The following is a 27971-nucleotide window of genomic DNA, read 5'->3' on the forward strand; positions in this document are numbered from 1 at the left end:
TACAGGATCTGGAGGTAAAGCCGCCTTGAGATACGTTGAGAGGTGGCGCCTGGGGTCACTTCCACGCCGAGGCGCAGAACACAGTTCTCAGCAGAACTGACCGCCTGAGGGGCAAAAGTGATAAGTACAAGGATTTTTTTTTTTTTAAGACAGAACCTTTCGGCATTGCTCACTTCAACATTAAGATTTTTCAAAGTTTTTTTTTTCCTTCCCTTATTTCAGGAGACATTTTGCATGAGGTATTTGAAATTCAGGAACATTTTGATTCTTCTTGAAGTGCAGGAAATATATACGCTCCCTTAAAAAAAAAAAAAAAAAAAAAAAAACAATAGGAGCTTCACCCTCAGAAACTCTTAGAAAATGGAACCTGGCAGACACTTCCCATGGTGGTCGGGAGAAAGATCCACATGTCAAAGTGGTACCTGAATATGCACCAATTAGCCCAAACACAAATTAAAACAAAAACCCCCAACAAAACCCGAAGTCCCCCTCCCACCCCCCCAGTAACACACAACTCAAAGGGAGTCAGAACTCCAGTGCAGTAAAGAAAGCTGAGGAAAAGGTTTACGGTCTGAGGAGTCCGTATGTTAATTAAGAGCAAACCAGGCCTCAAAACTCAATAGCTAGGCAGTTCATCCAAGGGGGCATCTCCGCTTTGAGAGGACCGTCCCAGCGCAGGCCGGGCACAGGGAGGGGAATTCAGTCGCTCCTTTCTAGAGGGTGTGCAAATCTTTCCAATTCCTTGGTGCCTTGTTTCTGGCCTTTAAGGCCCAACCATCAAGGCCTGATCCCTGGTGGGGACCCGACGGCATAAATGTCCTGGGAATGAGATTCCATCCAACTGTCGTCTCTGAGAGTCAGAACATTTTGCAGAAGCGAGTGGGTTTCCTCCGATTGCAATCTTGCCTCTGGGGGCTGGGGGAGGCCAAGGATGCCGGTGGGGGGCTGGTCAGAGGGCAGCAGGTTTCTATGGATTTGAAATCCAAGCAACGTCCCGTGAGAAAGTTCAGCACCAGCTGCTCCCGCTGCCCGCTCCCACCTCCTGGCCCTGCTATCGTCTTAAGGAGACAAACACGCAGTCCGCCAGAGAAGCCACTTGGTCTTCGGAGGTCCAGGAGGAAGCAGTGATGGAGGTGGTGGTGACAGTAGGGGCAAGAGGGTGGAAGTGCCAGAAAAATCTAAGGGCTTTGCATGTCCATCTGGGCTGCTGGGAACTTGGAAATACCCAGCCCCCAAGGCCCCGAGGAGGTAAGGGCATGGCCTGGACCCGAGGAGGCCAGCCCTTAAGGACTGGGCCCTGGCACCTATAATTCCTGGAGTCCTGGAGGCTGGTGCCAACCCCACCCAGGGCTCAGAGGGTGCCCAAGTCCCCCCTTCCAAAACTGGGCCAGCTGAGGAGTGTCTACTGTCCTGCAGCTCCAGCCTGCCCACTCCACAGCAGTCCTGGGCAGGAAGGAGCAGGGCGAGGAAGGTGGTGGCCGCTGCCTCATCCGGACTGAGAGGGCACTTTGTAAAGGGAGATGCAAAATAACCAGGAAACATGCCAGAGGTCACCTCAAGGGCACAAGGCACAAAAAAAGAAAGTGGAAGGAATTGGTAGAACAGTGAAAAGCCCCCGATAGAAAAGCGAATTCCTGATGGGTACCACCCTCCAATAGCTTATATCGATAAATAGAGAAGTGGGGGAGGGAAACAGCAGCAACACAAATGTGATCTTGGCTTCCGAGACAGTGTGGACGTTCCTGAGCGGTCAGCCCGCCTCCCAGGACAGCCGCTTCGGGGTTCGGGTGTTTCGCTTCACAGCAGAGTTCTTCAGTGTCTGAGAAGTTTTGCCGTTCTGGGTTTTCTTGGATTTGCACTTGGTAAACTTGAAACGTTAGTAGTCCTGTTCGCGCCCAAGAGGAATGGAGCTCACAGCGCTTTCTAGGGTGAGCCTGCTGACGCGCCTGCCACGGAACGCGGACCGGAGGATCGAGCTCAGCGTCTACATCTCTTCGGAGTTCTGTTGAGAGGCCTCCAGCTTCATCTTTTTAGAGGGTGGCACTCCTTCCAAATCCTTGGGGGAAGAAGGAAGAACAACAGAGAGACGTGGGTTAATAAGCAGGGGAGGGATTCAGGCCCAGGAAGAAAGTGAGGGAAGGAGGAGCTGGCGGTCCCAGCCCCAGCCAGGCTTGCAGGGGAACGTCGCGCCCTGGTGCTTTCAGAGCTATGCAAAGACCCTGCCTGGCCCTGACGAGCTTCTCACCCCTTCACCCCACCCAGAAGGGCCAGGCTTACTTGTGAGGCACTGTCTCATCTGCAGTGAAGTGTGACGGTAATTATTTGGTACACCAGGTTCAGGTGCACCTGCCTAGGCCCTAGGCAGTCTCCCAAGGCCTAGAACCACTGTGTCACCTGGACTATTGCTCCTCCAGGACACAAGTTCCTGGCCCAGGGCAGACCCTTAACCTTTGTTAAATGTACACACACACACATTATTCTGGGGAACAGTCTGTAATTGTCAACAAATTCCCAAGACGTCCCATGACCCCCCCCCCCCAAAAAAAAAAAAGATCAAATATCTACTCACTCACCACCCAGTTACCTTGGCCACCTGAGAACACCTGAGACCAAGCTCTGGGTCACGCTCCTCCTAACTCACCAGTTAGGCCACTGGCCTGGGAGACAGCCCGTGGTCCTTCAGCACCTTGCAGCCCCCATTCTTTCCATCACCACCACCTTTTAGCAAGTCTCATTCATGGCCTGCCTGCCTCTCTTGCTCACCACTGCCCCAGCCATTCCTGAGCCACCACCTGCCTGGATGATGCAGTAGCCTCCGCTGCAGCCTCCCGCATGTCCCCCAACCCAGCCCAAGCACCTTCCTAAGCCATCGGCCACACAACGGGCATGAAACCTCCCAACACTTTCCCTCTGACTTCAGAACAAAATGAGACTCCTTTCCAGGGCTGAAGAGGCCAGGGGACCAGCTCCAGTGGACTCTTCCTCTCCCCTGGCCCTCGCACCCTGCCCTGGCCTCCCTTTTACCCCCCAGCCTGGCTTCTGTCCTGAGGCCGGAGCGCCCTTGGCTGCAGCTGCCTGGAAGCCTGCCATCGCTGGCATTTGCACCCTTCAAACACAATTCCTCTCGGCTCATGTGGACCCCAAGACCTCCCGACTCGTCACTCTTCGTCACATCACCCTGTGCCTCTCCCCATGCAGCACTCGGTCAGACTTTGTGTCTAGTCTGTGTCCCGCTGAGCCTGGTCTTCAGCCCATGAGAGCTGTCCCGTGTCCCTGGTACCCAGCACACAGCAGTTGCTTGGTGTTAAATATGAAATACAGGCACTGGGCCTGGATATGGGCTGGGCTTCAGGGTTGGAGGAGGCTGTGTGAGCTTATTCTGGGGACCCTGCAGCAGGCGCCAGGGACTCTGGAAGGCCTGCTCTCTTCCTCCCTGAACTATGTTTCCCTTAACTGAAGAGCATACAAACTCCACAGGGGTGTTAACCGGAGAAAGTGGGCTGTAGGGCTCCCAGGGAAGGTGGCCCTGCTCAGGTGAAGGGCCTTCTGTTTGGCAAAGCACTGAGCGAGGGTGACGGTGAGGGAGCTCGGATCTGGACCTACAGAGTTGACCTGCTCCACATTGGGAGAGAGACAGAGGAGACAGAGGAGTGGGACTCGGGCCAGATCAAATATCAGGGAGGCAGAGGGGTCTTCCCAATGCAAGGTGGGGAGGTGGGGATGGGAGGCAGCATGATTCAAGCAGATGCTGACACTTGGTTATGACCCAGCAAGGGGCCCAAGCAACGGCCTGGGCTCAGTTGCAAAGGACCCCCCAGCCTTTAGGTCTCTGAGACAAGGTGGTGCTTTTGTGGATCTGAAGCTGAGGTGGGAGGAAGGACCCCCCACCCCCCAGAGGCTCCCAGGAGCAGGACCCATGTCCTCCTCCTCTATTGCTTGGCAAAGGCACCCAGGGTGACGGTCATGGACACTGCTTGATGGATAAATGGCAGTTCCAACTGACAAAACAATGAGAAAACACCTTTTAAAGCATCCCCAACAGCCCACCAGGCTCCTGGCCGCTCTGAGGCCTCACTCCAGGTACCTGAGAGATTGTGGACATCTCTGCTGCCAGCCCCGACTCTGCAGACGGCTGCCGTTCTACTTTCTCTGAACTGTTCATCGAGTTTTCCATCGAAGACTGTGAGTTCTGCTCATCAGAAGCGTCTGGGAGAAAAGCAAGACGACAGAAGCTGTTTTCAGATACGTGAGATGCGTCGCCAGATGGGCCAAGTACTAAAAATACCAGGAACTGGGTACTCTTGTGGCCAGCATCTTTCAGGGCTGGATGAGCTGTGGGGCTTGGGAAGCCTCCTGTTTACTTGTTAGTGAGGCTGTTCTAAGCAGGGGGGTCACAGGCTGCTCCGGGAACATCTATTAGCTGCCCTGCAGCAGGACAACCTCAGGATGCTTCTGGTGCCTGGCGCCCTCTGGTGGGCCTGACGTGCCCAACAATCATGGCTGTCCACTCCTTTCCCCTTGGGGAGGTGGCTGGCAGGGAGGCTTTGCCCCGTTTCTGTATGGAACCAGCAGTCTCGAGAGAACGGACCCTTTATAAACATTTCTCTTAATAATATGGGTGTTCCTCTGATATCAGAGTAATGACTTCGTTCAAGAGACAGAATACAGGAAAAAAAAAACAGTTAAAATCAACCTGTCATCTCACTCAAACCACCCACAGATAGCACAAAACAACATTTTTAGAGGATTTGTTCCCATTTTTTCTAGACTGTTCCTCTACGTGTCTCTCATTTTCCTACTTCCCTGGATGGCAATCACAGAGAAGTTTTCATATCTTTACAAATTCCCTAATCACAAGCGCTTACAAGATGGCTGCCCAGCATTCCAGTTAGCAAGCCCTTATCTGAGATTCTGGCGATTTGGGTTATTTCTCATGATTCAGTCTCCCTGCTTCCCCATCCCAAATTTCTTTGGCAGTAGGAAGGTGTGGACTGGAAGAAGGAATAGAGCCTTGGGGGGCGGCAGGAGCTGTGAGTTACCTGGAATTCTGGGACCCAGGGAGGGAACAGCAAGTTCCTGCCTGAGATGCTTCATGCAAGGTGCAGACAACAGACCATGTGGTTTGAAAAAAAAAAAAAACCCAAACCACACACACTAAAATAATACAAGGAATGCCTAAACAACCTGGACTTACTTTCTGGGGTTTCTGAGGCAGAATATAAAAATGTTCAATAGGAGAAAATCAGTCAGACTTGAACTGAAAGCCAAGAAAGCAACATGGGAACACAGAAAGAACCAGTGGCTATTCAGGGCCCCGACTGGCTGGGGTGCAGAGGGCTAGAAAGCAGGGCTGCTAGGAATCGCAAGATCCTCCAACCTGGGAGGCCGACAGGGGATGAAGAGCTGCCATTGCCCTGTTCCTCCCCACTCCGGTAGCCCTGATCTCTTGTAGCCATGTCAGGAGGCCAGCACTAGCCCAGGTTCATGTGTGTGGTTCTGAGCTGGGCGGTATTTTTTTTTTTTGTACCAAGGATTGAACCCAGGAGTGCTTTACCACTGAGCAACATCCCCAGCCCATTTTTAAAATATTTTATATAGAGACAGGGTCTGGCTGAGTCATTTAGGGCCTTGCTAAGTTGCTAAGGCTGGCCTTGAACTCACAATCCTTCTGTCTCAGCCTCCTGAGCTGCTGTCAGGTGCCACCATGCCCGGCCTAGAGCTGGGCTCTCTTGTTGCTCCAAGGAAGAGTCAGGATCCACCATCATCAGGGCTGGGCTCTACCTACAACCCGGTGTGTGGAGGGACACAGGATTTGGACGACAGATTGGGGTTCAAATACTGCCCATTCTGCCTCTGCCACTGGCTGCCTGTGGGACCAGGGGCTCTCAGTCCCAGTTGCCCCCTCTGTAAAAACAAGGCTGACAGTGTCACCCTGTCAAGTGGCTGTGGATTAAATGGAATGACATGATTAGGTCCCAAACTGTCAACTAACTAACAGATGGGAGTAACTGAAGGAATTATTTAGGGTACAGAGCCAAACGCTATAAACACCTGAAATTTCTTTGATGTTTTTAGTTTTACCTTTAAAATCCATGTTAATGGAGGTTCCTCAAAAAGTCAGCAAAAAATTAGCAAAGCACCCAGCAATTTCCTAGGTATAAACCGAGAAAATCTAAAAGAGGGACTCTTGACTCTTGTACATGAATGTTCACAGAAGCATTATTCATAACAGCCCCCGAGTAGAAAGAGCACAAATGTAAATGGACAGATGAATATCCAAACAAAATGTGGTCTCTCCATACAACAGAATGTTATGCAGTCATAAAAAGGAATGAAACAGTTGGGTGTAGTGGTGGATGCCTGCCATCCCAGCTCCTTGGGAGGTTGAGGCAGGAGGATTTAAGTTAGAGGTCAGTCTCAGCAATTTATTGAGGCCCCATCTCAAAATCAAACTGGAAAAAAAAAAAGTTGGGGATGGAGCTGAAAGGTAGAGCTCCTGCTGGTATATGCGAGGCCCCGAGTCCAATCCCTAGTGTGCACACACACAAAAAGGCAAAAAGAAAAAGAATAAAGCACCAAAAATGCTCTATGACTTGGACGAACCTTGAAGATACGATGCTAAATGAGAGAAGCCAGACTCAAAGGACCACGTGCTGTGTGATGACATTTATATGGAGCATCCAGAACAGGCGAAGCCATTGAGACCAACAGCAGACTGCTGTTTACCAGGGAATGGGGAGAGGGAGGAATGGCAGTGATGGACTCACGGGTACAGTTTCTTTTGGGGGTGAGGAAAATGTTCTGGAACTAGATAGAGGGGATAGATAGAGGGGATGGCTGCACAACAATGTAAGTGTAATAATGTAATCAATGCCGCTGAACTTTCTTTTTTTTGGGTGGAACTGGAAATAGAACTCAAGGGTGCTCTACTACTGAGCACTTTTTTTTAAGTTGTAGTTGGACACAATACCTTTATTTATTACTTTTATGTGGTTCTGAGGATCGAACCCAGCACCTCACATGTGCTAGGCGAGTGTTCTACCACTAAGCCCCAGCCCCAGCCCATTTTTTGAGACAGGGCCTCATTCAGTTGCTGAGGCTGACCCTGAACTTGCCATCTTCCTGCCTCAGCCTCCTGAGTAGCTGGGATTACAGGTGTGTGCCACTGTGCCTGGTACCAGTGAATTCTTGTTCACTTATAAATGGTTATTATTATTATTATTATTTAATATTCTTTAGTCACTGATGGACCTTTACTTGATTTATTTATATGTGGTGCTGAGGATCAAACCCAGGGCATCACACATGCTAGACAAGTGCTCTTCCACTGAACTAGAAACCCAACCCCACAAATGATTAATTTTTACATTTATTTCTTGATGCTGAGCACTGGACACAGGACCTCATGCATGCTAAGCAGGAGATCTACCACTGAGCTTCACCCCCAGCCATGAAATAGTAAATTTTGTGACTTTCATCTTAGTAAAATATGGAGGGGCAGGAGGATGGCTTAGAGATCATGAGGGTGGCCTTTCACCCGGCAGATTCATGCTGCCCCTATGCTGGGCAGACATATGCCCCAGCCAGAGGCCTCTCCTGAAAGCCAGGCAGAGCTGGCCGTGGCATGTTCGGGGCTGAGGGCAGCAGTCCTGTTCTCTGAGTGCGCTGGTGCTGGAACTTACCCAGGGGAAATTTTTTTCCTGGGGCCTAAATTTAGTCCAGGGAGCTTGGACATTATGTCATTCCCTGAACTCACTCAGTAGTAAACAAGTTCAAAGCAAGGTCAATATCTGGTGGCCAGCCCGTCTGGTCCCAGTGTACCCACCTGGGAAGGCCACATGGGCCTGTCCTGTGCCGGTAGAGGTGGTACAGGCCCAGTGGCCTGGGGTGGCTGGAAGAGGACCCTGGTAGGGTGCAGGGACCAAACGTGGGAGTTATGAAAGCTTTAGCCCAAAATATAACTCCCGCAACTCAGTGGCCCTTAGGACAGAGGAGACGCAGACCCCGAATATGGGGAAACAAGGCCACAGCCAGAAAGAAACCAGGAAGGCAAAGAAGCCAGGACACGGCTGTAGATGTGGTCACATGTGTCCCAGCACCCCCAGAAGTATTCTTCCCACAAAGGGTGAACACAGTGGTCTCCACAGCTGCCCAGGCCCTTCCTGCCCACTAGAGCCCCTCCCGCCTCCATGACTCCTTGCAGGGACCTGACAAGGGAGGCAACTTTTATCATCCCATTTTACAAACAAGGAAACAGGAAGTGGTATGGGAGGTGATGCTCCCTGTCCAAGGCCAGGCAGCCAGTAAATGTCAGCCTCCATGTGACCACACCACCTGTCCCAGCCCCTCTGCCTTCCACCTGCCAAGCAACCTGACCAGGAAGGTGCTGGACGCCTGGCAGGTGTGCCCTAACTGTGGGGGCTGCCGAGCGGGAACCAGAGAGGGGGCCTACATAGTGTATGTGGAAGAGCTACAGGACACTCGGCTAGGGGAATCCTCTCCTTGGGGACACTGGGCAATATCTGGAAACATTTTTGGTGTCACAGCTGGGGGTGAGGGAGCATCGAATGGGCAGAGAGCAGGGATGCTGCCCAGCGCCTTATCACGCACAGGAGGCCCCCACGGCCAGGAACTACTCGATGGTGCTAGGGCCACGAGCCCCTGCTCTAGGGGAGTCACCCTACCTACGGCCTCCCTGGAACAGATCCCAGCTGGATCTCCACATTTCAGTTCCACACATTTCCCCCACTCTTTTGGTGGGATTGGGGGTTGAACCCAGGGTCTTGTGCTTGCTAGGCAAGCATTCTACCACTAGGCCACATGCCTAGCCCTTTTGACTTATTTGAAAATCTGCCTCAAACTTGTGATCCTCCTCCCTCAGCCTTCCAAGTAGCCAGGATCACAGGCGTGTGCCACTGAACTTTTTTGTTGTGTTGGGGATCAAACCCAGCATGCTAGGCAAGCACCCCACCACTAAGTCACATCCCCAGCTCTACCTGTATTTTTTTTTTCTTTTGCACCAAAAATTGAACCCAGTGGGGCTTAACCATATAGAGCCACATCCACAGCCTGTTTTTTTTTTTAAATTGAGACAGGGTCTCGCTAAGCTGCTTAGGGCCTCACTAAGATGCTGAGGCTGGCTTTGAACTTGCAATCTTTCTACCTCAGCCTCCTGAGCTGCTGGGATCACAGATGTGCGCCTCCATGCCCAACTAGCCATGTTCTCACTGCATGTGCCCTCTGACTACACAGTCCCACTGCCAGGTACAGGTCCTACAGATCTACTTGTACCTGGGCAAAGGTGCAAAGAGATACGTGTATGAGACTCCCTGCAGGGACCACATGTTAAAAAAGAAAAAAAAAGAGAGCTGGGTGCAAGGTCAGCCTCAGCAATGTAGCGAGACTCTGTCTCAAAACAAAAACAAATGGCTGGGGACGTAGCTCCATGGTACAATGTTCCCAGGTTCAATCCCCAGTACTGCAAAAAACAAAACAGCCTTCTCAGACTTTTACTTTTTCACTTTGGAGAGATAAATGAATTCAAGAAATATCTTAATTGTCTTCTAAATCTTCAATGAGAAAAACAGTGATTGTAGGTAATACATGTTGCTTTGGCCTTGGTGTGGGAAAGGCAGCAGGGAGAGGTGGGGAGTGTGGTAATTGGAGCAGACAGCCCTACTGCCCTTCTTCCAGGAGCAGCTACTTCCCCACTCCTGCTTGTTGGTGCCCCTGGAAAAGCAGGCCCAGTATTGCCAAATATTCTGATTTTGGGAGAGAAGGTAGAAATCAATCTTAAGTGAAATTGTCCAGTTTTTAAATTCTGACATCACGTTTGAATTTAAAACAAACAATAGTCCTGGGCTTCATGGCCACCTCCACACCCCACAGGCTGGATCTAGTCTAGGACCTCTGCTCTTGTGGGACAGGAAGCAGGATGTAGCTGTGACTAAGACCTAGGAGCCAGCACAGAGCCTCTCTGGGATGAGGACGAACTCTCCAGTAGGGGTGGCCCTCCTCCAGAACCTTACCAGCTGCTCGCAAGGCACACCCTGGGACGCAGGCACCTGCCCAGGGAGCTCCAGACCTGCCTGCCTAGGCCAGCCTCTGCTGTCCCTCCCTGCAGGTACCCGGAGCTGCCCTCAGCCCATTTCTCATGCCCAGGTGCACCCATCAACACATATTCTCTCCTAACACTCAAACACACCCCCCGACAGACCATCAGAACAACTGTTCAGTTTCTTGGGGTTCACAGTGGTGATTCTGTGAGAGGATGTTCTTAAGAGGCACGCTTAGGGACCAACTGCCCTATGTCTACAGATTCCTTTCACATGGTCCTAGGAAAAAAACTACAGATAAAGCAGAAAGGAAAAGAAACCCTCAAATAATAACTGCCAAATTTAGCTGGCAGATACACAGGCATGTATGATGCTATTTCCATTTTTTGGCAGGGATTGCAAAATAAACACACACACACCCCTACGAAATGCAGGTGTATACCCAATCTTCCCTTCACAATGAAACCACCTCTTACTGCTCCCTCTGCTCTTGCTCTGCCCTGGTCACCACCCTCTCCCACTGGGACAACTTCTGCAGCCTCCTCACTGGCATCCCCTCCTCCACCCTGGCATCCCCATCACCTGTTCTTAATTCTTCAGGTCCTGCCATCCAAATCTCCTGTGACTCCTGTCTCACCTGCTGTAAAAATCCAGGTGGGCACAGTGGCTTTACGAGCCCACCACTCCTGACCTCATCCTACTGTTCCTGCCCCGCTGACTCTTCCCCAGCCATGCAGAGCCCCCTCCTGCCCAAGGGCCTTCACACTGCCTGTTCCTCTGCCAGCAAGGTTCTCCCACAACTTGCCACTCGCTCAATTTGACCCTCATCTCCTCGGTGTCACCTCAGTGAGGTGCTTCCTGACCACCCTATTTAAAATCATCATTCCTCCTGCCATAACTCAGTAAGACAATCTGTTCCCTTTTTCTATTTTATAATTATCCCCACACATCTTCAAATACTGGATTATCTGATTTTTTTAATTGCTGCAAAAGAATACCTGCTCCAGGAATTTCTCCTTTTTTTTTTCTTTTTTATTGAGGGTGGTGGTGGGGGGTACTGGGGATTGAACTCGGGGCCCTCTACCACGGTGCCACATCCCCAGCCCTGTTTTTTTTTTTTTTTTTTTTGGTGGTGCTGGGGATTGAACCCAGGGCCTTGTGCTTACAAGGCAAGGACTCTACCAACTGAGCTACATCTCCAGCCCTCACAGCCCTATTTTGTATTTTATGAGAGGCAGGGTCTCACTGAGTTGCTTAGGATCTCACTAAATCCCTGAGACTGGCTTTGAACTCACAATCCTCCTGCCTCAGCCTCCTGAGCTGCTGGGATTATAGGTGTGCACGACTGCACCTGGCAGCTTCAGGTGTTTTACCTTCCTTCTTCTGTCACCTTCTGGGGCTGGCTGATGGCAGGGCCTCCTTGAATACCTGTGCCCTGACTGAATGCAGGCTGGCTACAGGGAGGCCCTTCTGCACCCTAGCCACGGCAGGCACGTACCTTCAGCCCCAGGGTGCTCCTTCCCGTCAGCCTGCGCCTCATCTACTTTGGCTTCCGTGCCGTCGCTGGGCATGGCGGAGTTGGGCTCTGGTGCGGGGCTGGAGTTGCTGCTGTTCTCCTGTTTGATGGGGGAGGCGTCTGCTAGGGAGCTCTGGTTGCTGTTATCGTCTGCACAGGGGGAGAAACAGGCACAGGGTGAGATCCTGCCGGGCCGAGGAACAGCAGATTGGGGACAGTGTCAGCATCCCTTGATGCCTCAGGCCCCCCAGGCTGCTCTCCAGGGAAAGGTCTGGGCAGTTCCTCTGGAGCTGACCACCCAGGGCCACCCCACATGCCCTGTGAAGCAAAGGATTATGGAAGCTGGCCCAACCTGGGTGGCCTTTACTGTGTATGGAGAGAGGGGCCTGATACATCGAACGTCTTTGGGGGACACCTGAGACCTAATTCTGGGCGGGGAAAGCCATACAGCACTGTGAAGCACACAGCATGACTGGTGAAGCAGCCTGCCAGGGCCTCCTCCAAAGTGCATCAAACCTCTGCACTGACTTCCAGGTGACCCAGAATCAAAGGGAGACAGGGACCAGGTAGCAAGAGCAGGCTACCTAGGACAAGTGCCCAATCTCATCAAGTCACTGTCATTAAAAAAAAAAAAAGAAAGAAAGAAAAGAAAAAGGACTGAGTCGGGCATGATGGTGGTACATGCCTGTAATCCCAGGTGCTCAGGAAGCTGAGGCAGGAGGATGGCCAAGTTGGAGATCAGCCTCAACAATTTAGCAAGGCCCTAACAGATAACTGTCTCCAAATTGAAAATAAAACAGGCTGGGGATGTGGCTCAGTAGTTAAACACTTTAGGTGTGACATGGTATAGGGGTGAAGTTCTTGCCTAGTAGCAACCTGGCATCCATCCCCAGCACATCTCTCCCTCTCTTTCTTTCTTTCTCTCTTTCACATACACACACACATACCAAGGAGAAGCAGGGGATATTATTACAGATTTACAGATTAAAGAAACCTAAGAGACTTTAAGACTAAATATGATATATGGAAATTATTTGGATTCGGTTTGGAATGTGCCAGCTGTAACCCATTTTGGGACAATTGGGGAATTTGAATATGGCCTGGATTTTAAAAGCTATTAAGGTATTATTGTTAATTTTGTTAGCAGTGATAATGGCACAGCAGGCAGAGAGAATGTCACTCCTTGGCAATGTGTTCTGAAATGTGTAGGTACAGACTCCAACATCGTGATGCACGGAAATTGACTTGAAAATGCGTTAGCACAGGCTGCAGACAACCATCACGGCTCCCAGAACTTCACACACAAGAGCTGTTTTTTAAAAAAATATGTAAATGATTTGTCAATTAAGAAACTTAACACATTAAAAAAATTGATGCGGCAAATATGGGCTGGTGCTCATAAAAACCAAGGAGGGGGCTCACGGGGGCCATCACGTTACTTTCTCTTCTATGCTTTACAATGAAACTTTTCATAATAAAAAGGAAAAAGCAATGGGAGGTAACTGGGCAGTTACATTAGTGGTCAGGTGGTGGCAGAGCTGGGGGGTGCCAGGGCACATCTCCCCTTGTCCTGCAGCGATTTCAAAAATAACACCATAATCTGACACTGCCTTTCTGGACCATGCTACACTCCAGGCCAAGGCCAATTTTGTGAAAGTGAGTGTGGGGGGCAGCAAAGCACTCTGATAGTCCTGGGCACCTACAATGAGACAGGCACTGGGCAAGAGCACTTAGTTGCCTGTTTTTGAGATAGGGTCTTGCTATGAGGCCCAGGCTGGCCTCAAACTCCTGGGCTCAAGTGATCCTCCTGCCTCAGCCTCCCAAGCAGCAGGGATTACAGTTGTGCGCCAATGGACATAGCCATGGGGATTAATCCTCTCAACAACCTACCAGGTAGTCAATGTTGCCATGTTTACTGTATGGAGGGGGAAACTGAGGCTCAGAGCGGCAGACACACTGGTTTAAGCTGTTCTACCCAATTCCTAGTTCTGTTTCTCTTGTCTACTCAACATGCTGCAGAGGTGCCAGGCAATCACACAGCCCAGCTGGGTTAAACTGGATCTTTCTTTTTCTTTTCTTTACCTTTATTTTGTTTATTTATTTTTATGTGATGCTAAGGATCGAACCCAGGGCCTCGCACATGCTAGGTGAGTGCTCTACCACTGAGCCACAATCCTAGCCCAGGATCTTTCTTTAAGTATACTTTGGGGCCCTTCTTACACAAAAGCATCCTCTTATGAATTCTAGACAAAAAAAAAAAAAAAAAAAAAGTGTGTTCTCCTGATTTACCCTGCAAGAAAATCTAAAGTTCTTTCTTATGCAAAGATACATGTGCATTTATGGCATTAACAATGACAATATACACTAATGCTTAACGAGCTAGCTGCAGAAACTGGCCTGGAACTTGGTAATAGCAGGACTCTGATACCTGGACCCACTTTAGTGGAATCCTGGGGACCAAAGAGCTCAGCGCTGATGACCCCCCCAAAGCATTGTGGAACACCTGTAGGGCCCATGTCTCCCATGTCTCTCCCTTGGCCTTCACACCTGTCTTGTTGTACGTGCCCTAGAATGGAAAGGATGCAAGAAGGTGGACGTGGTGCTCACATCCTGGGAGCTCCTCCACTCAGCATTCTGGATTTCTGCATTAGTTCAGGCTATGAGCCTGGATTCTGCCCGTGAAGGACCTCAAATGCCAGCACTGGGATGAGATGTTACAAATTTTCCAACTTCAAGTTAGGCAAGTCACTTCATCTCTCTGAGCCTTAGTTTATTCATCTGTAAAATGGGACTTTTTATTAAATTCAAATGAGGTAATGCTCGAAAACAGGGCTGGCATGATGCTTGGCACGCCTTGATGATTTGGTAAGTGGTAGCTGTTAACGTGCCAAGGCTTGAGAGAGACTATCATTTAAATCCTCACAATGAGTTTATGAAGCAGGCACCACCATCCACTTTCTACAGATTAAAATGAGACAAACCCCAAGGCCAGAGGAATGCCACAGTCCAGCCTGAATCTTGGGTAAGGCTGGCTTCTTGGGTTCCTGAGAGAGGGGCTGCTGGGCGATGCCTGGGAACGAAGTCACGTCCCAGCTCAAAGGTCCATTTTTGAAAAGGAAATGAATCTTGACCATGATGACGTGGATACTTGTGGGGCTTTCTTGACATGTTAATGGGCAGTGAAACCCCATGTGCCTTTCTGAAGCCAGGTTTTCCAAAAAAGCAAGCCTTCCTGGGACCTGGAGCCAGGGATTGGGTCTTCCAGACTTCTTTCCCCAGAACAAGACAGGTGTGGGGGTCTAAGGCCTTAGAAACTCCAGTGAACTCCTCTTCCATTTACTTACTTAGTTATTTCTCTGATGCTACTTGCTATACAAAAGGTTTGGGATGGACAAAAGTACAGACATTGAAATCAAAATCGAGAGGTGGATGGCAGTAGGGGTGGCAGGCACTATGACCCCGCGGGCCAGCCAGGTGACAAGAATGAGGCGAACCTGGTGGGCCAGAGTCCCATCCTCCCTACAAAACAACTGCTCCTGCTCAGCTGGCCACTCCCAGGGTTCTAGATCTGACTCCACAAAGGATGGTAATAGAGCAGATTTCCTGACTTATAAATATTAAAGGCTGCTCTAGTTTGGATCTCAAATGTCCCCAAGGGCCTACATATGAAAAGCTAAGTCCCTATCACGGCATGATTGGGAGGCGGTAGAAACTTTAATGTGGGGCCTGGTGGAAGGCGGACGTGCCCTTGAAGGTGACCGTGGGACCTCAGCCCCTTTCTCTTCTTCTTTTCCACTCCCCTCTCCACACACACGCATCTTAGCTACAAGGTGAGCAGTTTTGTTCGACTTTTGCTGCGATGTGCTATCTTGCCACAGGTTCAGAAACAATGCCTGTGGACACTCAAGCCTTTGAAACTGTGAGCTAAGAGAAACCTTTCCTCTGTTTAAGTTTATTAACTCAGGAATTTTGTTATAGTAACAGAAGCTGGCTAACGTAGAAGCTAACTCAGTTTTGTAAAAACTTCACACTGGAATCTCTGAGAACATTTTTCTTGTGGGGTTGGGACAATCAGGAGGGGACACAAGGAAGCCCACTGGCACTAGTTGGAAACTATCTGGGGTTTTGACGTGGGCTGCTTACATGGGAGTATACTGTTTGTGAACATTTCACAGAGCTATATGCTTAGGATTTGAATCCCCCCCCCCCCGCCCCCGCAATAAAAGGTAAAAAGAGAAACAAACACCAACAAGGTGTGAAAACGAGAACCTGGGTAAATCACATTTCAGCCTGGATTTGATACATGGGACACAGGTTACAACTTTGTTTTTTTTGGGTACTAGGGATTGAACCCAGGGACACTTTACCACTGAGCCACATCCCCAGCCCTTTTAATTTTTTATTCTGAAACGGGGTCTAGCTAAATTGCCAAGACTAGCCTCAAACTTGAGATCCTCCTGCTTCAACCTCCCAGTCACTGGGATTATAGGTGTGTGATTGCTGGATGCCCAGCTCAAGTTACAACTTTTGAAATTAGATAGCAAGAAACTGAATGCGGTGGCACACCCCTGTGATCCCAGCAACTTGGGAGGCTGAGGCAGGAGGACTGAAAATTCAAAGTCACCTTCAGCAACTTATCAAGGCTCTAAGCAACTTAGTAAAACCCTGTATCAAAAAATCAAAAGGGGGTGTTGGGGTTGTGGCTCAGCAATAGGGCGCTCACCCTGCATGTGGGAGACCCTGGGTTCGATCCTCAGCACCGCATACAAATCAATAAAGAGGGGCTAAGGCTGTAAGTTCAGTTATAGAGTGCCCGCCTCACTCGTGTGAGGCACTGGGTTCGATCCTCAGCACCACATAAAAATAAATAAAGATATTTTTTAAAAATCAATAAGGAAAATTAAGGTACTGTGTCCAACTAAAAGAAATAAACATTTTTAAAATAAATAAATAAATAAAAGGGGACTAGGGATGTGGCTCAGTGGTTAAGTGCTCCTGGGTTCAATCTCTGGTACCAAAAAAAAGAAAGAAATCCATTTTGGAGCTTCCTAGTAGCAAAACAAAATGGGAAAAAGAAAATACAGTCATTTATATGATCAGCCAGACCCAGGAGGGAAAAAGAAACATATACTCCTCCCCCCAACTCCTCCTGGGCATACTGGGCTATAGAAACAGCGGTGAGGTTTCTGGTCACAGCGGGAGGAGAGGGTCTTATTTTTGTCTCTGGTTTATTTTGCTTTCTGGCTTGGTGCACTGGGGATAGGAACTTCCTCTTCTCTGCAGAGCCTTCTCCTTGGCACAGAGGCCTCTTGGTCCTGCCCATCCTCCTACCCCTTGCCTGGAATGTGAACAAACCTGCTAGAGAAACAAAAACACAACTGAGCGCTTCCCAAGGCCCAGGGACCTGGCAGCTGAGGCAGCGGCCGTGGGGAGCTCACCGTGCATGTCCATCATCCCCGGGGAGGAGCTGTTCTCTGGGGTGGTGACCTCGGAGCCACACTTCTCGTCTTTGCCTTTTTTCTTATTCTTGTTTTTCTGGAGGGGAAAATGGAGCAGAACCAAGTCACTGAATCACATGTGAGGACACATGCGCGAGCGACCCCGGGTAGTGCTACGAATGTTTTATTCCATTCCATCAACCTGGAGCCCCAAACTTCTGCAGGGTTTTCTTTGGTCTGCATTTAAGTGTGTCCCCCTAAAAGCCAAGCTCTGGGCCTCCTCCGCTTTGGAATCAAAGAAGGGAGATGGCCGCAGCTGGCCTAGGTGCAGCACCCTGGGAAATAATCCCTTCTCTGTGGAGGGATCACTAGTGGTCAAGCAAACACTGTGGCTGGCAGCAATGGTCTCCGCCTCTAGGAAGACTGGCAGGTGCCAGGTGAGGCCAGGTGAACCCCAGAAGGCAGGGGTCACTGATTCTCAGTAGTTTCAGTTCCCCAGGGGCTGCCTTTCTCCAAGTGTAGGGAAAGAGCAAAACCCCAGAGCAAAAACCCATGCTACTCCGTTCTAGTTTTCAGTGTCGCGATGGATCCCAGGACCTCAGGCACGTTAGGCAAGAGCTCTACCACTGAGCTGCACCCCCAGCCCCCAGTTTTCACCACAGGAACAGAATCATGTTGGAAACTACCTGTATCCATCAGTCAGAGACTCATTAAATAAATAAGGTATACAATGTAACAACTACAGAGAATATGGCCGCTTCCCCTGTACTAATAGGGGGCCATCTGCAAGAATATTAACCTATGAAAATATTTCAGTATTTCTAAGATGTATAAAAGAAAGGTATGGAACATGTGAATTTCTCACCAATGGTGAGAAAGGGACAAACATGGGTGTTTCTATGTGGTTTGTAAGCTCAGGCTCCCTCTGGAAGGATAAAAACAAACTGGGAACACTCCAGGGAAGAGAAGTGGGGTGAGGGTGCATTCGAGGAGGACAGGCATATCATAAGGAGAGCCATGTTAGGGCTGGGGCTGTAGCTCAGTGGCAGAGTGCTTGCCTTGCATGTGTGAGGCACTGGGTTCAATCCTCAGCACCACATAAAAATAAACAAAATAAAGGCATGCTGTCCATCTAAACTACAAAAAAAAAAAAAAAAAAAAAAAGCCATGGTAAAGTGTAATAATACAGGCTGGGGATATAGCTCAGTTGACAGAGGGCTTGCTTTGCATGCACAAGGCCCTGGGTTCAATTCCCAGCGCCACAACAGAAAAAAAAAAAAAAAGTATAAATACACAAATGCTCAGAGATGGAAAATAGACTGGTGGTTACCAGGGATGCAGGGAGTGGGGAACAGGGAGTGAGTGATCACGAGTATGAATGTTCTTTCTGGGGTGATACAAATGTTCTGGAATTGTAGTGGTAGTGGTTGCACAACCAGGGATATACCAACACTGAAGTGCACTCTTTGAAAGAGTGAAGAATGTGGGGCACAGCTCCATGGTGGAGCGCTTGCCTGGCACTTATGAGGCCCTGGGTTTGATCCCTAGAACTGCAAGATTGAAGTAAATTTTGCAGGGAGCCATGATGCACGCCTGTAATCCCAGCAGTTCGGGAGGCAGAGGTAGGAAGATCATGAGTTCAAAGGCAGCCTCGGCAACTTAGCGAGATACTAAGCAACTCAGAGACCCTGTTTCTACATAAAATACAAAAAAGGTCTGGGGCTGGGGCTCAGTGGGTAAGCGCCCCTGGGTTCAATCCTCTGTACCAATAAATAAATAAATAAATTTTATAGTATGTAAACTGCCTTAATTTAAAAACATTTTAAAGTAACATTTGGATTTTTGAAACATTTTACATATTTGTAAGAATGAAAACTTCCAGAGTTCTGAAGTTTAAAAAATGGTATTACTGTATACTAATTGGGTATTATTTAAAGCAATCAGGAGCTAATCACCCACAATGCAGATTCCCCAGCTCTAACCTCAGAGATTCTGATTTTGTTGTCTGGGGCAGGGTCCAAGAATCTGCATTTTTAATCAAGATGCTCAGCCAGGCTGGGAACCTTGGCCCCACAGGGAAAGGGGCGGGTGAACTGCGCGTCACATCTCAGACAGGGAAAGGCATGGTGCTTCCGGAGCTGATACCTCGTGTGTGCTCAGTGAGAAACCCAGGAACTGGACAGCAAAGCCCCACTACACAGAGGAGGGAGTGGAGTCCCCACAGGGTGGGGCAACCAGTCCAGCCTCAAAGATTAAGCAGGGCTTCTCTGCCTGACTGCGAGTCCAGCACTCTTGGCCCAGCCTGGAGCTGCCCCGTCCTTCTGATGGCCCCTCTATTCCATTTTCTCCTTGATCATATTCCACTTGGCACTTCCCTAATGTCTGTTTCATGCTATTCTATAATTATCTTCCCCCAATGAGATTAGAAATTCCTTGAAAGCAGGGACCACATCTTCTCAAAAGCGTTTCTACACCACTTAATGATGAGCGAGGACCAGGCACGGGCCAGAGCCAAGAGCCGCCTCCAGGAGCTGGGCTACCCTGCTCTTCCTCTGGAGACTTGCAGAGGACCAAGTCTCAGTCCCTCCTCTAGGAGCCCAGGACAGAACCAGGAGGGAAGACAAATATCGAAGCCCTCAGCCCCACACTGACCCCCCTGGGGCAAGCTTGCCAAACAGCACCAACATGGTGTCTCAGCCCTTTTAGCAGGTGACTGGCATCAAAGCTAGGAAGCTGGGAAACCCTGTTTGCAATGCCTGGCAGCTGCCTGCTGTGGATCCCTCAGGATCCAGCAAAGCCACCCAAGCTCCCTCGAGATGTCTCAGGAGACATAGTCCCATCCCGCTTAACTCCTCCCAAGAGCCCAGGCAACCCTGCACCAAGCTTTCTCACTCCTAGGGCCACCTGTCACCAGCAGCTGCAATGAGCAGAAGGCTCCCAGGAGCAGGCAGCATGTACTTTGGAGTCAGACAGACCTGAACTCCATCCTTGGCTCAGACACTAGCTGTGTAACTCTGGGGAAGTGACTTCACCTCTCTGAGCACGTGTCCTCAATTGTATAGAGATTTTAAAAGTTCAATTCCACAAGTTCAGTATGAAAAGTAAATGAAATAATAAGGTGAAGCATGAGCTCAGGGCCCAGCAGATGTTAAATGCTCAGGAATGGGACCACAGTGTAGGGAGGGTGGGAGTGGCTGTGGATACCACTGTCCCCACCCCCAAACCATGGTGCCCTGGACCTGGGGAGGGAGCAGCCTTGTACTAGCTGTGTCTCCACTGGCAAACCATGGGGCTCTCAGTACAGAAGACACAACTTGCAGGGGACACTCCTGCCACTCTGGGGCTGAACTATGGAGGAAGGCAGGGACACAGGTCCAGCAGCCTCTCTGGGTTTCAGCTGGGTCCCTGTATTGCAGGTTCCCTTGGCTCTGGGAATAGCAGCAGATAGGCCCTCTCCCCACAGTGGGAGGAGCACAGACTGGCAGCCCCACCCCTGAGGCCAACCCCGCATACTCACATCATCAACTTTCGGCTCTGTCACAGGGACCCATTTGTAGATTCGTAGGGACGTGTCACCAACAGTCACCCACTTCTTCTCCCTGTGGAGGATGAGGAAGAGCCCATCATTAAGGCGGCTTGGAGCAGGAACCTGCTCATCCCTGTGGCAGGGTACAAGTCACACTCCTTGGAACGGTAAGGGAACAATCCCTGATGGCACAGAGGTGGCCTTGACCCCCCAGCTCTGCCCTTTGATAGCTGGGGACCCTTGGCAAGTCACATCACTAAGGTAAGCCTCATCCTGCCCTCCTGAGAGCAGAAAGCACAGTGGCCCCCGTCCTCTCCCGCCATCTGCCTCTTGGAACAGCTCAGAGGCTCTAGAGAGCAGCTTCCTGGACAGAAAGGGTGCCCTCAGGGGTGACGCTGGGGGGCCATGAAGGGCAGAGCCTGGCCTTGTGGGGAGCATCTCTGTGCCCCTACCTTCAAGGTTCTTCTGCCCTGTCTGCCAGGCTACCACCCTCTGAACTCTGAAGGACAGAATCCAGGCCTCCAGCTGCAAGAGGCAGGTTTCCAGATGAGGAGAAAATTATAAGCCACAAGAAGGAAAAGGGGTGGTAATATTACTGCCCTCTCCACCACCACCACCCTGCTCTGCGCCATCGCCACTTTCTAGATCATTGCTGCTGCCACAGAACTTCCGTCAGACTGTGTCACTTCCTGCCCCACTTACTCAGAGCCACACACCTAGGGGGACAGAGGCTCAGGGACAGCTTCAGGAATGGAGCTTGGGTCTGAATTCTGATATTCTGGCCTTCAGCTCTGCCATCTCAGAGAAGTGGGAAGTCACTGAGGATCTGTTGAGGGCCTGGCGAGGAACCTGGCTGATTCTGGGGACTCATGGGAAGCCCTTGGGGCCAGAGGCACATCTGGCGCAGGTGGTAGAGCCTCCAGGGACCCTCAGTAACTTCAATGATAACAGTTCCACTGGAACTGAAAATTACATGTGGTACGAGGACCTTCTTGAGTTGTCTGACACATTGTTTTTGGCCTTTCTACCCAAGCTCACCCCTGGGTCTTCCCCTCTGTGGGTGCAGGGCCCATGCACACTCAAAACCAGCTAACCAAAACCACAGACACCTACACCCCCGACCTCTGCCTGCGCGGGTCCTGCAGGAGGAAGCTAGGGCTTGGCTTTTATTATACTACTGACCACTTCTAGGGCCTTCTATGTGTTAAGCACCAGACATACTTTCTCTAATCTCTACAAAACCTTGGGTATCAGGAAGTGGTTCATGCCCCATCTGACAGAGAAACCAAGGCATGGAGAGGAAACTCATTCTCTCCACAGCCAGTGTCCAAACCCCTGGAGCCATGCTGCTTTTTGGAACAGTCTGTGAGGCCGCCACCCTCATCCCTCTTACCAGGCAGAACAGACAGGTCAGCACGATCCCAATCTTTTGCCACCTCCATTCCAAATAATCAGAGGGTACCTGAAGGGACAAGGATGTTTCCAGAAACACCCTCTGTGGTAAGGAGAGCCACAATCATAATGGCCACTGTGCACCGAGGGCCTGGTGCATGTGAGGCTTCACACCAAGCACTTTAGACTCTTGGCCAGAGATTCCCAAAAGGTGGAAAAAGGGACCACTGTCACCACATTTTGTAGGTGGAAAAACAGGAAGCCCAGAGACCCCTCTGCTGAGTCCCCAAGTTATCAGAGAGACAGGAAGCTGTTCTCCTGGCAGTGGACACGGAGCGGGCTCCTGGACAGAAGCAGGAGTGTGGAGAACCTCACTGGGCACTGGGGCTCCACCAGCCACTTCCCAGGGAGAGAGGCCTGGAACTCAGGTGTAAGCTATGGAAGGAGCTCTTAGGAGGGCAAAACGGGACTTCACAAACACGTGGGACAGGAGCCCAGGCTCAGGGGAGCAGCTGAGATTTCCCATACTGCCGCCCAAACCCATTACCCCAGGACACAAGGCCCCTCCCCAATGAGGGTACTAGGCTGTTCCCACCACCTCACAGCCAGGGTGACAGACGAGCAGCTAACAGACATGTTTTGTTTGGCCTGCCGAGTACTTTTAAAAATTTGAATCGATTGCCAAACTTAAAAAAAAAAACTCCACATAAAAAAATCCAGACTTCTGGCTACTCTCAAAAACTTGATCTGGACCCACATGCCCCGAGGCATGCCAGCTTGCTCCAGATGGCACGATGTAGCTCACTCACCCCCCCAACTCCCACCACCTGTAGGCACTGGGGCCAGGATTCAACATGACCGCAGGGCCGTACCCCAACCTAGCTATGAAACTGCCCCTCATAATAATAGACTGGGCTCAAGGAGCAAAAGCATGTGAGGTCTCCCCCACATTAGGAACATACCCCCGGGCTCCTATATAAACTATAAGAAGTACCCATCCTGGATTCTCTAGGCCAAGGCCAAGTTCCAATGTTCTCCTTGGTCCAAAAGTAAGGGCTGGCCAAGGAGACCATCTGGGGATTGCCCCCCACCCAAGGGGACCCTCTAAAGAGAGCTCTCTCTCCCTCACTTTGTATCCATGCCCAGGGTTGGTCCTGACACCTTAGTCCAGGCCTCATCCAAACTAGGCGCAGGTCCACTTTACCTGCTTGTTCTGGCAGGAAGGAAGGTAGGTAGCTGGGACAAAACCCCTAAGGAGTCAAATGAGGCCCCAGGCTCAAACTCAGGTCTCTTCCAGAGACAGGTAAACAGGCCTCAGTCTTCATAGCAACTCGCTGAGGGAAGCCTGCAAGTGCTGAGCCGTCCCAGGTCTACGCTCACCTTGCAGCTCAAGCCTTTGCCTCCCAACCCATGACGCCCCTTCCCCACCTCTTCTCCACCCACACTGGGCCTCATACCCCTGGCCCAGTTTGCCCAAACAGAGACCCACCATTTTGCCTTTACTTCAGCCATCTTCTGGCCTCACACTCCATAGCCTGCCTTCCTAGGACAGCAGATAGAAAGGAGGCCACTGCTAGCTGCTGGCTTCTTCTGCAGGGGCAGGAGAAGGGTGGGCCTGGCAGGGGAGGGGGTGTGGATTTTGAGGGTCACTGATGCTGAGAAGAAATTCCCCCCTAGGTTTAAGCACTGACAGGTATGCCAGACAACTTGCTGTCCTCTGGATGAAATGCAGGACACACGCTGGGGGTGCAGCTCAGCAGTAGAGCATGTGCTCAGCATGCGTGAGGCCCTGGGTTCCTTCCCCAGCTCTACAAACATATGAACACAGGCTTCCTAGTTACATCTGAACTTCAGAAAAATGGATAATTTCTTGATATAAGCATATCCCAAATTTTGTGTTGAATACACTTACACTAAAAATATTCTATTTGTTTTGGGGTGGGGGGGTACCAGGAATTGAACCCAGGGGCTTACACATGCTAAGTATGTGCTCTACCACCCAGCCTCCCCACACCCAGCAGAAACATTTATTTTTAAAAATTATTTTGTTGTTTATCTGAAATACAAATTTAACTGGGTGTTCTATATTTGCTAAATCTGGCAACTCTCCCTCCTAGCCAGTGGTGAAATGCATGGTTGGTGGTCAGTTAATAAACAACCCAAAAGCCTCTAGGGCTAACTGGAAGACCCATTCTAAAGGCTCAGCAAAGCCATATTCAGCTTCTCAGGGGTCGTTGGAGAAACCTGGGCAATGAGACCATGCTTTCTGCTTATAAGAGGAAAAGGGGGGAGGTGCAAAATTCAAGTTTCTACAAAGTCCACCTTATAATAAGGACAACATTCACAAGTGCTCCTGTGAGCAGGACAATGTGCTTTTGGAGACATGACCTTAACCACCTCCAACAGACCCAGGATGGGAGAGAGCCACTGAGCCCCTTGTTGCCGGGGTTAGAGAACTGAGTTACATGGACTGCCCAAGGTCACAGCAAAGAAGTGAAGCAGAAGCTCAACCAGGAGGTCCCAAAAGCCAGAGGTCTGTAGAGGACTCGAGGTGCTGTTTCCTGAAACACAGGAACAGACTCTGACAGATCCCCCTCCCTATGGAGGTGTCTGGCCAGGACAGAGAGGCCGGCTGCTCTGGAGTCTCCTGGGTAGAAAGCCCCAACCCTCCATCTGCCCTCCCTGCAGAGCAGCTGGCAGCCCTGGCTGCAGCTGTCACTGGGTGCAGGAGCCTGGGCAGGGCTGAGAACCCGGGGCAGGAGGCCCCACCACGCCTCCAGGAGCTGAGAAGGGCAGCTTGTTTGGTCCCTTTCTACCCTCCAGGCTGGTGACAGCCAGAAGGGACATAGGCCCAAACACCAGCTCTTTCTTTGCACAGGGGCTGAGGCAGGGAAGGAGGTGACTCCAGCCTTTCCACTGGGAGTCCCACAGGAGAGAAGGTTATGGGTTGTTTTCCTGTCTGTGTTTTGGCCTGCAGCTGTTTCTGCCATTTTTAAATGGCTCCAATTGGGCACTGGGCGCCCTGCGCGGCAGGGGAGCTCCCGCCGGCACCCAAGACTTGGATCTCAACTTTGGAAAGCCTCTCCTTCTCACGGTTGTGAAAATTCTTTGTCCCATTGGAGCCAAACCCAGCCCACGGCCGGGCATCCAGCCATCCGCAGACAGCCCTTTCCATAGGAGGCCCGGGAGCACGTGGACTTTATTGATTTTCCCCTTGCCTTTTTGTTGGGTTTGACTCAGAAAGGACAGCTAACTTGTGACACCACCTGACCGGAGGCTCGCCCCCAGTGGTTTTTAGAGACCAAGGCGTTACTCAAAGAAATGACACCCCCAAATATAAACAGAGCCTGCCGTGGGGCCTGGTCAGGCTCTAGAATTTTAATAAAAGGTCAGGATAAGCCCGCGGGCGCTGACACTCAGGGACACCGTCGCGGCTGCTCCTCTCCCTCCCGGACTCTGGTGAAGCCGTGGGAAAAACATAATAAAGTTGAAATCACGGAGCGGGGAGTTTTCAACAAGTCCAGTGCAACCTGGCGATCTGCTCGCGCCTCAGGCCTGGCCCTGGGGTCGCTTCCGAACCAGACCCTGCCGAGGCCATGAAAATGTGCCAACCCACTGATTATAACGAGGCCACGCCGGACACGATCTAATTTGAGCTTGAAAAACACGCCCGGCCCACGCCGAATCTTGCTGTTCTCCAGCGCGGAGAACAAAAACAACGGCTCTCCCCGCAAAACAAACACGAGCTCCGGGTCGGGGAAGGGCAGACGCGGCCCAGAACCGGTTTCTGGCTCCGAATATGAGCCGGCCCGCGCCCCCCGCGCTCTGGGCGCAGCGCAGAGCCGGGTGGGTCGTAGGTGCCCCGCGCCCCGCGGCCGCCCGCGCCGCTGCCTCCCGGCGCTCGCCCCCATCTTTCTTCCTCGCCAAGAGCCCTCGCTCCAGGCAGCCCAAAGCGCTAAATTTAAACGGCTCGCGCTCCGCAAACTCCGCAGACTCGAGGGCGCCGGGCCTGGGAGGCGGGGAGCGGGCGGGCGGGCGAGCTGGGAGGGCAGGAGGGCGGGAGGCCCGGCGCGGGCCGGGACGCTGGGCCAGTGCTGCGCCGCCCGGGGCGCGCGGGGAGGAGACGGCGGTGGCGGCGGCGGCGGCTCGCTCGGTGCCTGCACAATGGAGCTCGCGCTCTGCCCGCCGCCGCCGGCACCGCGGCCTCGGCGCGCGGGAAGCCGCTTTCATGTGACTTGCACAAAACGAAATGGCTTCTGGGGCCGGCCCCGAGCCCCCCTCCCGGGAGCCGAGCGCCGCGGCGGGGGCTGCCCGCCGCTCCAGCCGCCCGGCCCTGGGCGCCCGCCGCCTCCGGGCTGCCGCCGCCGCCGCTCCAGGTGGGCGACAGGCGCGAGCGCACCTGGGCAGCGGCCGTGGCCCCCGCCTGGCGCAGGTGACCCGGCTCGCGCGCCGCCCGCCCGCTCGCCCGCCCTCGCCAACTCCGGGCCCGCGGCCGGCAGGGCGGCCCGGAGCGTTGCGCCCCGCGGCTTTCTGTGCCAGGGTAGGGTTCCAGGCGGCCGTGGCGCCCAGCAGCGAGCGAGCGGGCGGGCAGGCTCCTCGGCTTACCATTTGCGCACTTTCTCGATAGCCGCCATGACCCTCTTGATATCATCTTTGGCCCGGCTCCTGGTCTCGGCTCGAACCGACCTGCCCGACATGGTTCTGGCGGGGAGAGAGGCTGGGGGAGCGCGCCCGCCGGGTCCTGCTCGCGCTCCGCGGCGGCCACACTCGCGCCCGCCCGCTCACTCACTCACACAGACACTCACACACTCACACACATACACACACACACACAAAGCCTGATGCCGCCGCGCGCCCGGGGCCCAGTGCGCAAGCGCCGGGCGGCAGCTGCACAGAGCAGGGGGAGCAGCGCCGCCGCGGCCGCCAGCAGTGCAGGCTCCGGGCGCCGCCAGCGCCGCCGCCGCCGCCGCCCACCCCAGGGAGCCACCCGACCCCATTCCCGGGAGGCGACGGGGGGCGCCTGGCGACCCCGACCCCCGGCACGCGGAGAGGGCGGGGACTCACTCGGAGGCCGCAGGTGCCGCGGGGATGGCAGTCTGGCTGGGTAGCCCGCCGCGGAGGGGGCGCATTCCTGGAGCCAGCTTGGTTAGTGCCCTGCCCGGGATTTGTGGCAGCGGATGCAATAATGCAAGTTTCCTGCGGTGCTCTTGACTTCTGAGAGTTGGAGGTGGCGATTCGGGACGCGAGGTGCTCTTAGAAGAGTTGAGAGATACCGATCTCTCCTGGCCCGCTGCTCTGTTTAAAAATGAGCCAGGACGTCGCTCTGCATGCTACGCCCGTTTGGAAAACTAGGGTTCTAGGAAAGGTGCCTGGAACCTAATGATTATCATCATTGTCACAGGGATTCTTTTCCCCAGAGATAAGTTGCCCTGTCATAGATAAGGTGAGGGGGTCCTCGCTGGGGCTTGTCAGAGGACCGCAATTTAACCGTAAGTCGCTTCTGACAGAAGTACCAAGCTTAGACCAGGTGCTGCCACTGCACACATAACGGTAGAAGGTAAAATGGACTGGCCCGACCCACAAGGAGGACTTTTAAGGATCGTTCCATCTCTCCAGCCGCTAGGACGGAGCTCTGGAAGAATTTACTAGGGTCAGGAGAACCAAGTGCCATGTCTCTGTGTGCAGCTGCAGCTGAGCCTGGACCAGACTGGATGCCTGCCCAGATGGATGCTGGGAAAAGGGTGACCTAATGTGAGCAAGCCCTGTGCTGGAGATGAATTAACCCAATACCAGTCATTTCAGGGTAGGAAACTGAGTCTCAGGGAAGTTCAGGGTTGCAGCCATAAGCTGTAACCTATGACTCTCATTCATTCCAGTACCAAGAAGTTTTCCCTGTGGTTTTGGTTTTGACAGAAATGGAGTGAGAGACTTTTCCTAGACATATCTTTTACCATTCTGAAATGCAAACTCCCAACATGAAAGTAAAGATAAGAACAATTACCTCAGAGAAGCATCCTGAGGATTTATGCGGGAAAAATTACCTG

General features: G+C 51.9%; 1 protein-coding gene and 1 non-coding gene across 2 annotated transcripts; both read right to left on the minus strand.

Annotated features, from left to right (window-relative positions):
• Positions 1-504: 504 nt before the first annotated feature.
• Positions 505-26762, minus strand: Bcl7a (BAF chromatin remodeling complex subunit BCL7A). Its single transcript, XM_027949192.2, has 6 exons — positions 26533-26762; positions 20527-20608; positions 17010-17106; positions 11554-11721; positions 4085-4206; positions 505-2056 (listed from the first exon to the last, which is right to left on the minus strand). Exons 1-6 carry the CDS (start codon positions 26622-26624, stop codon positions 1985-1987), a joined length of 633 nt encoding a protein of 210 aa, XP_027804993.1. The 5' UTR covers positions 26625-26762; the 3' UTR covers positions 505-1984.
• On the minus strand, positions 11183-11255 carry Trnat-ugu (transfer RNA threonine (anticodon UGU)). The gene has a single exon. It is a non-coding gene; the product is annotated as a tRNA-Thr (tRNA).
• Positions 26763-27971: the final 1209 nt, after the last annotated feature.

This window comes from Marmota flaviventris, chromosome 1 (genome assembly GCF_047511675.1).
Source record: "Marmota flaviventris isolate mMarFla1 chromosome 1, mMarFla1.hap1, whole genome shotgun sequence".
NCBI lineage: Eukaryota > Metazoa > Chordata > Mammalia > Rodentia > Sciuridae > Marmota > Marmota flaviventris.